At 38.3% G+C, this 12,401-nt stretch overlaps 1 protein-coding gene across 11 annotated transcripts in view; it reads right to left on the bottom strand.

Annotated features, from left to right (window-relative positions):
- Window positions 1-12,401, bottom strand: part of LOC105381194 (protein pangolin, isoforms A/H/I/S) — a 105,037-nt gene that overhangs the window by 11,682 nt on the left and 80,954 nt on the right. For 4 of the 11 annotated variants that reach the window (XM_038110188.2, XM_038110185.2, XM_038110196.2 and 1 more), the window contains exons 5-9: window positions 6,117-6,240; window positions 5,669-5,746; window positions 5,038-5,134; window positions 4,685-4,780; window positions 4,012-4,143 (exon numbers count right to left, since the gene is read on the bottom strand). In XM_038110188.2, the coding sequence (XP_037966116.2) occupies window positions 4,012-4,143; window positions 4,685-4,780; window positions 5,038-5,134; window positions 5,669-5,746; window positions 6,117-6,240 (527 nt within the window). The remainder of the gene's footprint in view (window positions 1-4,011; window positions 4,144-4,684; window positions 4,781-5,037; window positions 5,135-5,668; window positions 5,747-6,116; window positions 6,241-12,401) is intronic. The other 7 variants (XM_038110197.2, XM_038110194.2, XM_038110187.2 and 4 more) reach the window with 6 other exon arrangements.

The raw sequence follows: 12,401 nt of genomic DNA on the forward strand, positions 1-12,401 counted from the left end.
CAGTGAAATTTAATTAAGATGATATATGACCCGCCTGCCCGTTAACGGGTTACTATGACGAGGTAGCGTCGGCAGAACCAGTTACCAATTTGAAATATGGCTGCCTTAACGAACCGCTTTGTGATTAAATAACTTTATGGTATGGATATTTTTTGGGTGTCGGGCGGAATAGAACAATTATAAATTTAACAATTTACTGACAATCTTTTAAGGTGAGTTATAATTTTACTAATTATTTTTTTAAATTTTAAAACGATTTGTGGAAATTAACAATCGTTCCTTAAATTAAATCTACACAATACTAAATGCTAATTTCAAAAAAAGATACTACTAATACTTACGAGTAAGAGAAAACATAACATTACAAAGCACCAAAGTGCCATGTCCGAGAGAAATAAATTTAAAATAACAAGTGACCGGTCGATGCACAACTCAGATAAGGAGGGGTATAATTTTTTTAAACGTGATAACACGCGATACCAATCTGAAGGGACCGCTATACGGAAAATGTGTTACACACACTCTCTCCTTTTGTAAATAATTTTAGCTTATTATTTTCGAAATTACATGTATTGGACGGCGCGTCTATTTATGGAGACTTTTGTAATCTGTAAGCACCGGACTTTTTTTTTTAAGAACTACGACTTTTAAGAAAATTTTATCCTAGTTTCGGAAAAAATCATGTGGTGGTTTTGGAAAACAGTTTAATAATTATCATCCATGTGGAGTGAAATGTTTGTTCTAAAAACCGTTTGAAATAGTGTAGATTCACTAAGTAGTTTATTTGCTATCGGTAGTAAACACATAATTACAGCGGGCGCTGAATACCTCGTTTGGAAGCGCTCCGCATTGTGTTCAACCTACTTTTATTTTACCTTTTTTCTTTAACTTTTCCTTTTTTAAACTGCCCTTTTTCCTGCGGCCATACTTCGGCGGGAAGTCGTATATTTTAAACGTTCTCGGAACTAATTTCGGTTATTAAAATCTATATTAGTTTAAGCATTGTAGGCATGCGCGCGCGACGGCCAGTGATAAATTTCGGTGACAGAATGAATAGTACACTGTCTCGGGTTTAGTGTCGCAGGAAGTCGTTTTTCAGTGTTTCTGTAGCGTATTTTCAGTCGCTGGACATTCTGATCCGAAAATAATGTTAAACAGCCAATTAACCGGAAATCTTTTTAGTGTTTTTCAAGCGCATCTGTCGAAGACCGTTCTAGTTTAGCCCCAGCCCTGCGCTTATCAGCCATCTAATTCAACAAGGGGTGCGCCGTGCTTAGTCGTATAATGGCATGGCCGATAGCGATCGGGCAATGATAGCTTTTACGCGCGTAAAAGGGTATATTTTATCGAGTGCAATACTTTTTAGTTCGAAACGTGTTATTAGGTTTTTTAATTCAATGAGCGTTGTTGTTTTGTACAAATCGCTCGCAACTTTGCTCTATTAAGGACGCGTGTTGCAGATTAATGTAGCTATTTAGCAAATTGGTGGGCGCATCGACCGTGGCGTTAGATCTTGTACTCTGTTCAGTGTCGGCTAAGGATGCATTTGCTTTGATTCCGCGGGGCCTTGTCGTAATAGCCTTTGACACCGTATATGGTTTGTTCGACTGCGGCCCGGTACATTGATTCTTGGCAACATTAAATCTCCTTTATGTTGCAAGTAATCCGTGAATTAGAACCCGGAATATCCTTAGCCGGCGTTATTGTCTGTAAATGCGGCTTAATTTGAATCTGATAATAAACTTGAGACTGTCGCGCCTAATCATAAATCTTTATGTACCACGACCGAAATGTTTACTCCAAAGCATTCTAGATACATAAATAAAACATAAAAGTAATTGAATTATGTTAAATAAATAATGATAATACATTTTCGGCGACACAGGTACCTATATGGCTTAATGTTTGCAAATAAAATTACATAATGTCCCGTATTTTGTACATAATAATGAGATTATTTCACATAGTTGTCTAACAGGAGCAGACCGCGTGATTCACCGCGCAAACATCTTCATTATGATCAATTACCAGCCTCTAGATCCGCTCGATACATTGCTACACATCTTATTGAATTACTAGCCTAATGTGCACAAACACATTTTGTATTCCATATAGTTATATTTCATTGCAACTACCTAATTAGTGTGTGGGACGCTCTATAAATGAGACTACAGATTGTAAAGTCTTGGTTGAAAGAGACGAATACTTTTGCTAGCACCCGCTACAGCAATCAAAACCTAAGTGTGTTGTGTCGGTGACAAACACTGGAGCTTCTCTGGTTTAAGGAGACAATTGTCAGCAAGGTGAAACGTTTAGCCAGTCAGATTAGCGAATAAGGAGCGTCAGATGTCTGCATGTATAACACAGCATTTCAGCGCTGCACCAACCAACCGACTACAGTGTGCGTATCACGAATATTGTCGACTTTAGTCGATAGTAATTCGCACTACAACTTCTTCTTCTTCTAGTGCCTCTCCACTACTGGAGGTTGGCGGTCAGCTCTGCATACACTGAGAGAAATTTTATTGTAGAAATAAAAAAATCGATTTGCAATGCCCGTTAATACTATTTTAAAATAAATCCAACAGAACTTTACTTTAAAATAATAGTGAAACATAATTATTAAAAACTTTTGTTATTTCCATATTGTAATATCTATAACATGACTTTTGTTTTTGAGGGTATTATTAAAAAATCATATGATTTACAATGCCTATTGATTTCAATACAGTATTAATTATTTTCACAAAGGCTTGTTTAATTACTATAAAACATCCAAATGTAATAACAACAAAAAACATTTTAAAATTATGGTATTACTACATTAAATAAAATTTACAGTTCCCTCATAATACCAAGTGTATCGATTTGTGAAGTTGAGTGTCGTTGCTTTGTAATTTCTTCTCTGTGTATTTTCTAACGTACAATGATAATTCCGAGTATATTTCTTAATACTAAAAATTAATGTAGCCCTGATGAAAAACATACATTTGTGAAATCAAACAAAGTTTGTAATCCCAAATGAATATTTTGTTTTTACAAGTGACCACAATGATTATTCCGAGTATTTCATTATACTAAAAATTAATGTAGCCTTTGTTAGTGTTTAGTTCATATGCCCGCTAACAGATGTCACTATGCAATAGTCTACATCGCGGTATTAAGTTTTCTTGTGTTATAATGACTTTCTGGTACGTACTTCTACCACTAAACAGTGCTCAGATTTGGACTTTTACAAGTATCGTATCATACTTTAGTTCACAGTTCATAGTGAGATCTTAAGTACGTATAGAGCATAGACTAATAATGTTTGTGGTATAGAGACGGTAGCTGCGAGAGCGAAGCTGATCGAACTCAGTTTCCTAACGCTTCATTCCCGGTATGGCCTGCGCTATGGCTAATGAGATCACAAAAACGAGTACTTGAAATTACAAAACACCCACAATATATTTAACTTCACCAATGTATTTCCTAGTCAAGACAATACTAAAGGATTATTAGAAATTACAAATTTTATGTATAATAATCACACCACAAATGTAGAATATATAAAATAGTTAGCTGAAATTACTAAACACACTACTGAATCTCAGTATGCTAATGTATTCCCTAGTCTACACATTACAAAACGAAAAATATGTTCAGTAATAATAAAAACACAAACACTAGTATCACAAAACAACGTCTGTAAGTAACACAAAGTTTAGTAATATTTACAGAGGTACTACTAAAAGACACTATTTTGTTAAACTTAAAATGACAAAGTTTTATAAAATTCGCTATATCTATTGTGTAATGTCTACACATATTATTTACTTATTTATACAAAACTGAATTTACAAAAGTCCGATTGTAACAGTAACAGTAAATTTGTTGTACTGGGAATAACACCCATTTTAGTAACTTCAACACTATTTTTGTACTTTTTTCTCTCAGTGTAGATACTCCTCTCTATTCACTACAACGGTCAATCAAAAACCCCTCATAGTTAAACATAAAAAAGTTCCATACCTGGCATACCGCTGATGCGACTCCAGCTCGGCCTTGGAGGGCGGCGGCGGCACCAGGGCGGGCCCCAGCCCCAGGCCCAGCCCGCCGCCCAGCGTGGGCGAGAACCGGTACAGCTCGCTGGTGACAAAACTACTACTTATTCAGTCATTTACTGTTGGCCAGGGTTGTTTGGGGTGGACTAGTGTTGGAACTACTTTAGGGCTAAGAGACGTAAGACGCGTAGGTCAAGACGTGACAAAGTTTTTGTATGCATCGTGCGGCTTCAAGAGCGAGCGCGACTGAAAACTTTTGTAACGTGTTGACTAGCTAAAGGTCTTAAAAATACAGGAAACAGTTACAATATGGAACGAAGAGTAACATAAATGGTTGCTGTCCAGAGCGTGAAAAAGGCACCGGGTCGGCATGTGCTGCAGACAATAATAATGCTTGAGAGCTGGTTTTTAGCTGGCCTTTAACGTTTAAAAAGTTTACCGCGCTGGTGTCTTCTAAACGTAGTTTCTAGCCTTATGGCGGGTTTCAATATCCATTGATTTGCTTACCAACTTTAAAGTTGACAAAAGGGTAGTTAAATATTTTATCGGGACTATCGGGAGCAATGGCATAATATATTTTTTATGGCTTTTTTAATAATCATAAAATGAACAGTTAATTTGAAGTTGATTTAGATGCTTACCTTGAAAGACTAGAACTGGTAATAGGCAGAGACGTGGGGTACGGACTCCGGAACCCACTCGCAGCCGAAGATATGGGGTACATGCTCGGCGTATGCCTGGAAGAAATTGACAAATAAGACATCGATAATAATAAACATGATTGTAACGTAAAAATCTATAAAGTTCATAACGTGGTCGAAAGCAAGAAACTAAACAAACATGACGATACAAAATCTATTGCCATTTTTACTACAGCAGAATTTGAAAGCATTTTAGTAGTTCAACAATTACCTCTTAGGCCAGCCTCGACGAAAATAACAACATAAGAAAAAGACATTTAAGATTATTATAATAAAACACAAATCTCACTTACCAAGACGCCGCAACTTGCGACATTTCAGGACTAAGCATAGGGTAAGGGTAGGTGCCCCCGGCAAAAGGGTACATGGGAGTCCGCGCCAACCCCGCTGCTGAAATGAATGAATTGGACTATTTAATAAAATGTGATGAAGATGGCAAATACGCCTAAGATTGTTCGCCATCCAATGGATTTAATGGAATTATAAATTTGGAATTATAAGATCATATTACCAGACACTTAATCGCTGATATATACGGAAGGGTATGAAATTGTTTAAAATATAATATAATTGACTGTCATAACGTTGATTATGAAAATGTTAAAAAAACTAAAGCAGTTTTGGGATGAAAAAAATAAAAAATTTAGATAACTATAATTTCCAAAAGGCTGCTCCAAATACAGAAAAAATATAAACATAATAACACTTACTAAAAGCTTGAAAAGAATATGTGATAACATTGAAAAGAAACGCTGGTAAAACAATGGTTATAAAGGAATACATGAATTAATTACAAGATAATCATGCGAGCGCTCAGTTACTTGATGCTTTGAGTGGCGACGACACACAACACGCAGTAAGTAATTATTTTAATTCGGGGTCTAATTAAATCTATTTTTTAGTAATGCAGCGACTGAGACTCACTAACAAAGGGTATCCTCTCATCGCCATATTGCCCACCGCGGTAATATTTGGGCGAAGATCCTCCAAAGCTCAGCTGGGCTACGAGGAGAAAGAATACAACATTGGATCCACGTATTGCCTACCACCAAATTCCACCAACGTTCTAATTTCAAAATACGTCCCACCAAATTCAAAATAAGAATCGCAGGATTCGTAATTCGAAATTGGAATGGAACGAAATCAGTATCTGAAATCGGATGACGATGGAGTTTCGTATTGGGAAAAGTTTGCGGTTGATTTGTAGAAATACGTGGATCTGGGTGCGTATGCTAGAATACAACAACAACATGTCATTGGGTTCGGCGGAGAAAAGTTGTTTTATCCAGGGATCGAACCTGATCGTCGAACATTCTAGATAAAAGCCAGCGCTCCTCCAATATATTGTTGCTTTTCTATATGGATGTCTCACCTAGTTTGGAGTCTAGCTGGTAGGGCGGCGGGATGCCCATATGCGCCGGCGGGGGCTGCCCCAGCTCTCCTCCGGGACAGAACAGAGACAACCCCCCTCCGGCCGGGAGACCCATCTTACTGGCCTGGAACAAAAGAAAAATAAATTAATGGCGTGCCACAAGGTAATGTATGGGTTGTAAAGGACTAACAATTTTAACAACTTGAAAATAAAATCGCCTACGTTTTCTCCGGGGCCGATAATAATTTTAATTGGATCCTATTTCAAACGAAATTGTGTAATTAAAGCCTTTATATCGAAAAGACTGAAACGCACAAAGCAGCTTACAACAATTAGTACTAATAAAGGGCCAACGACGTCGATGATTGTCATTTAATAAATTACGATGTCAGTAATTATGCGTCATTTTCTATGGGCACAAAAAACGTATTCAGTCTTAATTAGACTCATAACTTTAGTGTGGAAAAACTCTTTCATTGCGGACGCCCACGCGAAGGATTAATACATTTTTCTATTCAAAATTACATTCAAACCCGAAACAACAACCTGAGGTGTGACAAAAACAAATAGCATTGTTGGCACGCGAATATAGGCCTAATTTCCATTACATAACGGGCTACGTGAGAGACGGCTACAGTCTTGCTGTTGGCTAGAAGAAGCGTCATTAGCAACTAAATTGGCGAGATACGGAGTGGGCACCTGGCAAACAAATGTAACTTCTATTCCGAGGTGGCACCATCCATATCAGCTTAGACAAGCGGATGGTGAAATTGGCGGTGCGGTATAAATTTCGCCCTACCCTCACAACGGATCCCAATTATGCAAAATGGCGCCCAACGAGGGCCATTCAGCCATGTCGCACTTCCAGAGACTCACTTCTAATTAAACGAGACTTCTTTTCATCACTTTATTACGTAAAATAAATGACAAGACTTACAACCAGGCACGTTTTAGTACTTATGCTTGAATATTGCCTGCCGTTAATGCAATTTGAGCGAACCAGTAGCTAAGTGGCGTCAAAAAGCCATAAATATTGAGTATAGGTGAGCTCCGAAACGGCTCCAGAAATAGCCCGGGCCCAATTTGAAAGCCATTTAAAAAAGGTCGACAATTTCCACCAGTACCAGTCTAAACTTGAAGAGCAGGAACTGCTTATTAAGACAATAATTACCACAAACAAAAGAGCCTGCACTAATTAATAATAATACACGGACAAACAAAAGCCTCCCATTCACGCTCGGGACGACAGCTCTTTCAAAAAAGAAGGATAATAAAAAAATAACCGAAACGGTGGTCGAAATGCCTCGACATGCGAGTCGGAACAAAAAGAGGCTCCATAGACAATGATGACAGTCGAGCGACGCATAATGCGGGAGCGGCGCGTTCTTAATTTGAAAATATTTTCATAATAAGATTTGTCTATGGCGCAACCGGCAAAAACAAAAGACGACGCGCGCGCTTTGTTCAACTGACAGCTCGTAATAATTTAAAAATTAAATCACATCGTGCACCAATTATCACTGGCACCTATTATGCATTCAAGTTGGCTCGGCTTACGTGAAATTTTATTAACATTTCAGCGAGTGGGAGAGGCTGTTGTCGCGTCACCTTTTTGCTAACATTTTGAATTGAGGAGGTCGCTAATGACGGCCAGGTGGAGTGGCCGAGGGGCCTATTAAAGGAATCCGAGAGGGTAGTTATTGAATCCGCATGAAAGCCTGTGACGTCACCGCTCTCGACTGGAGTGGCAGTCGCTAATTGGAGCTCGCAGCGCCAGCACGCGAGAAATACGCCTCCATCGACAAATACGCGGCTAATACTTCAAACATTGAATGGGTTTGTTAACGAGGCAAATGCCGAATGTTGCGGATGATTCGAGAGCTCGCGAGCTCCTCGACCCGCCGTCACAATTACCAGTCATTACTGTAATTACATTTGTTACTCCTTCACGATCATGTTACTACGATTGTCAGATTTGTTTAATAAACTCACAGGTTTTCTCTATTTACGACCAGTTAAAAAATATTTATCCATATCATAACATATTTGGACTTGCAGATTCTCTATGTCCATAATTAATTTGCATTGCATTTAACGTCTTCCTAGAACTAATGAGAACTCAGATTGAGAGATCTGTTATTTGTAAAGTCAGACCCAACGTCTGCAGTTCAAAATTTGCGACTTATCGGTTTGAAATACGGTTTGTTTATGCCTCCACAATCATACAAATAGTACACGAAGCGACCGAAGAGCTACCCTCATTACCAGAAGCCCACCTTTCGGCTTCCGTTCCGGATCAATTTCGACTTTCCCGACCCGAACACATCCGCCGAGTTCGCTTCAGCGCTGCAGTTAAAATACCATGAAAATTGTACGGAGTGGGTCCGACCGCCACCCCTTCTGTTCGCCAATACGGGCGAAGTAGGGCGTTAGAGTCTTGAGAGGGTGGGCGGAGTGTAGGATGCTGCGTCGTCATGGCAACGCGGCTGGGGGGCTACTATTGCTCGACGGCATACGAGGTTTTGGGGACCTGTTTTGCTAACGGTACGGTTAGTGCAACGAGATAGACTCGTGGTTTTCACAGCTCTCCGTGTTTTGTAAAGCAAGAGTAGCTACCCTGTATGTGCCGGTGTGTGTGATAGGTATGCGTTTGTAACCTTGAGAGTTTTGGTCTAGTTTTAGGCGTTTTTGGAAGTGGGGTGAGTGAGCTAAAGGTGTCGAGACTTAGTTTAGTAGGAGTTTATGTGTCAATCTGATCGATCGCCCCACAGAGATATTTTGGTGTTGTTTTATTTCTTGTACATACATGCGAATTTTTCAGTTTAGACAAATAAGTGCGTGCTACTTCAAACAGCAAATGGTACTATATGTCAATTGAGTAAAATGCTATTCAAGAAACAAACCACTACTCAGTAAAAAAAATAACCTAAGGGGTTGTCCATAAAAAACCACACCGCTCCCAAGAACCCACCGTGTGGGGGATATTTTGACGTATTACACATTTCCCCCTTTATGACATTTGTTATCTGCGAGATGGATTACGAGTTCCGGACTCCGACACCGATTGTGTGTGCCTTTCCGTTCCGGTCATGTCTCTGTGTTTACATTCAGTTAACACGCACTGATTTATCGTGTCGTTTGGACACTTGTAAATATCCAGAACATTATGTGTTCGAATATTGATAAGCGGAAATCCGTATTTGTTATTTACTTATTGAGTCATAGAAATATATGAAAATTACTAGACATGTAAGGCAGGTATAGGTATTATATATAGATTTAAAACTGGAATTAAAAGAACTGACATGAAAGAAATTGCATTGCTAAGCGATAGCCAATAACTATAGCTCTGCAATGATTCTTAGCGTGTCGGTAACTAACACTAGAGGGTTTAGTCACTGAGCTAAAAGGATTGGCCAGACTGCTTTATCTGTCAGCTACTAATTAAAAAAATTACATACAGACAAATTGAAAACCTCCTCCTTTTTTCGAATACGATTAAAAATCACTCTTTCATTAGATGGAAAGCAAATTTCGAGGACCTTTTGTAAACATTCTCCTTTCTACAGCAGCCTGCAAGATTTAATATAATAGACACACGGGCTCGTTACAGGGTTTCCGGTTCCGGCGCTTCCGGTCGGCGGAGCAAGATGGCGGAAATAGATTAGTAATGATGCGGAACAATGGCCTAGGGGCTGCGTCAACTCGGAAAAGCATCTTGAAGAAAAAAGGGCTTACATTTAACAATGTTTTTAAATGATTTTAATACTAGTTTATTTTTAGTTATTATGTATTAGGATAGTTCTTATTTATATTACGATATTAGGTAAGTACATACTTATGCTTAATGTTATAGTTATAGTAGGTAAATAATTTTTATTACGTTTATTAGCCTACAGTTTTGTTAGCATGGTGTAGAAAGGGAGAACATAAGAGCAATGAGACTACATATATGAACTGTAATTTCAAATCAAAACCCCTGTTGTTCTAAAAAAAAAAAAGCGGAAAACTTTCGACGAAACAAAGCAATCCCGGCGAACACTGTAAAAATGCATTTGAAGGAAACTGAAAATCTAATCCTTAAATCCTAGACCAAGCGGAATATTCTGATCGGCAAATATCGAGGGGAGCCCCTCCCCACCCCCCACCGCCTGCACCCTTCAGGGGGAGGTTGTTGACCTTTCAGAGTACCTTCACTATACACACAGATGAAAATTTGGGATGCAAAGTTCGATAGTCTCTCTACCTACTCTACACTGGCAACATTGAAAGATTCCAAGCTTTCATGTAGACAGTGGCGCCACAACGGGCTCTGGGAATTATTGGGAGTGCTGTATTTCATTTCCCTTCGCTATAGGTGATTGTAAGGTATATAAGGTATAGACGGAAGGGCATGCAAAATATGTTTTTGACGGCGCGTCTTCGGACGAATTTTAGAGGAAATTATTATTATGGTGAAAATATTAATATTTTCAGGATTCCTCTGGCAGAAGATAATATTATTAGTACAGGTACTGTTTTCTGACATTGAATGAATTAGCGTGAAAAATTAAAATGTTAATAACAACGTTAACTTTACTTAGTTACTTAAATCCATACTATCAGAATAATGGCCTACGAATGAATTTTGGATACATATAATGGATACAGATTATGTAACTTTGTATATTATACTCTGGAGCGAGCTTAGAGTGGCGCATTTCCTGTCATATTTGTCAAACAGCTGTCAGATCCATACAAGTTATGTCAGTTTTGACATATAAGCGACGCCGCAGGATTATTTAGGTACTGCTAATACGAGTACGCGGTGGTGGTACAGTATCTGAACATTCCTTCCATATTCCAAAAGCATATCTTCCCAGACCCCTCCGTAATGTGATAGTGATGTGCTGAAGCGAGCTATGCAAATGCGTCTGCACATCAATCTCAATCAGTCGAGTGAGTGATTCAGTCTGGGCCTGATCGTCAACGAGCCACTTAGCATCATGGCGGATCACGATCACTATTACCGACTGTACTGTACCGACTGGGACTTAAGCCTAGATATATATATTGAAAAGATAACAATGTAAGAATAGAATGCATGTCCGCATGACGCCGGAAGGGTTAAATTTAAAGCAAAAACTCTTTATAATTAATAACGCTCTTATAATTAATAAGTCATCCTTTTTGACAGCTCTACATATTTATATTATGTAATTATGTTTGATCAGAATAAGAAGCTTGATCTGACCATAAACGTATTTAGAGTAAATTATTCAGCCTAACGCAACAATGTATTTTTAAAGAGTAAAGTGGATCCTGTTATAGTGTCTCAAATTACAAATTAAGTATGAGATCACGAACTAAATAAGACCAGCAAAGTTCAAATGTGAATCACTCATTCTGAGCTCTCTTAAAACGCCATTTAAAAATATCATGTGCATTTCACTTGCGCATACGTTGCATCCCTCCACCATTGCAAATAAAATCTCTCAATTGCTAATTTACACAACAAAGTAACTTTAAAACCCTGCACTGAAAGTTCCAAATGCGTTGACACGCAATGGGTTAAAATTAAATCGTTCTTCATGATTGTCTCCCGGACTAATCGTAAAAATTCTCCGAGACACTCTCTGTCCTTTTCACTCGCGCTGTCTAATGGTACGTCTGTCTCGTTTTTTCAGTACATTTGAGCGATTCCCACTATTTCCGTTGGTGTGAATGTAATGCAATTTGTGGACCACAAATAGTGTTAAACGACAATGAGATATTCGCTTTTCCTTCGTTTTTCGACGGCGGCGGATATCTATTTCGAATTTCTTTACAGAATTAATGCCACATTTAACTTAATGAAACTAGTTACAGGACCTACCAACCAACCCTTTACTATGAAATATAGCATTAAATTAAAATAACACAAAAAACTAGTTTCGCTTACTTTAACCATGGGAAATTAACCCCTTAAAACGGGTGGACAGTCATTTAACCAATTAGCTGTGTCCTCGCCTACTAGGCGATTTACAAAGCGACTAATCTAGCCATAATTAGAGGGACAGACTCATAAAATTATAAATAAGCTATAAAATTAATTGCACACCACACAATCGTTCTACTACTGATGGTTATTTTATAATGTCACTTGTCGATAATGATAAGGTTTTACGGGTTTCATACGAACATAAGTTATCTACCGTACCTACTACCTACCATAAAATAATTAGTATGTACTCCTTATTCTATGGTACCTACATACCTGCTAGCTATATACTAATTTTAAATGAGTTCTAAAGTACAAGGCGGAAT

This window comes from Plutella xylostella, chromosome 27 (assembly GCF_932276165.1).
Source record: "Plutella xylostella chromosome 27, ilPluXylo3.1, whole genome shotgun sequence".
NCBI classification, from domain to species: Eukaryota; Metazoa; Arthropoda; class Insecta; order Lepidoptera; family Plutellidae; genus Plutella; species Plutella xylostella.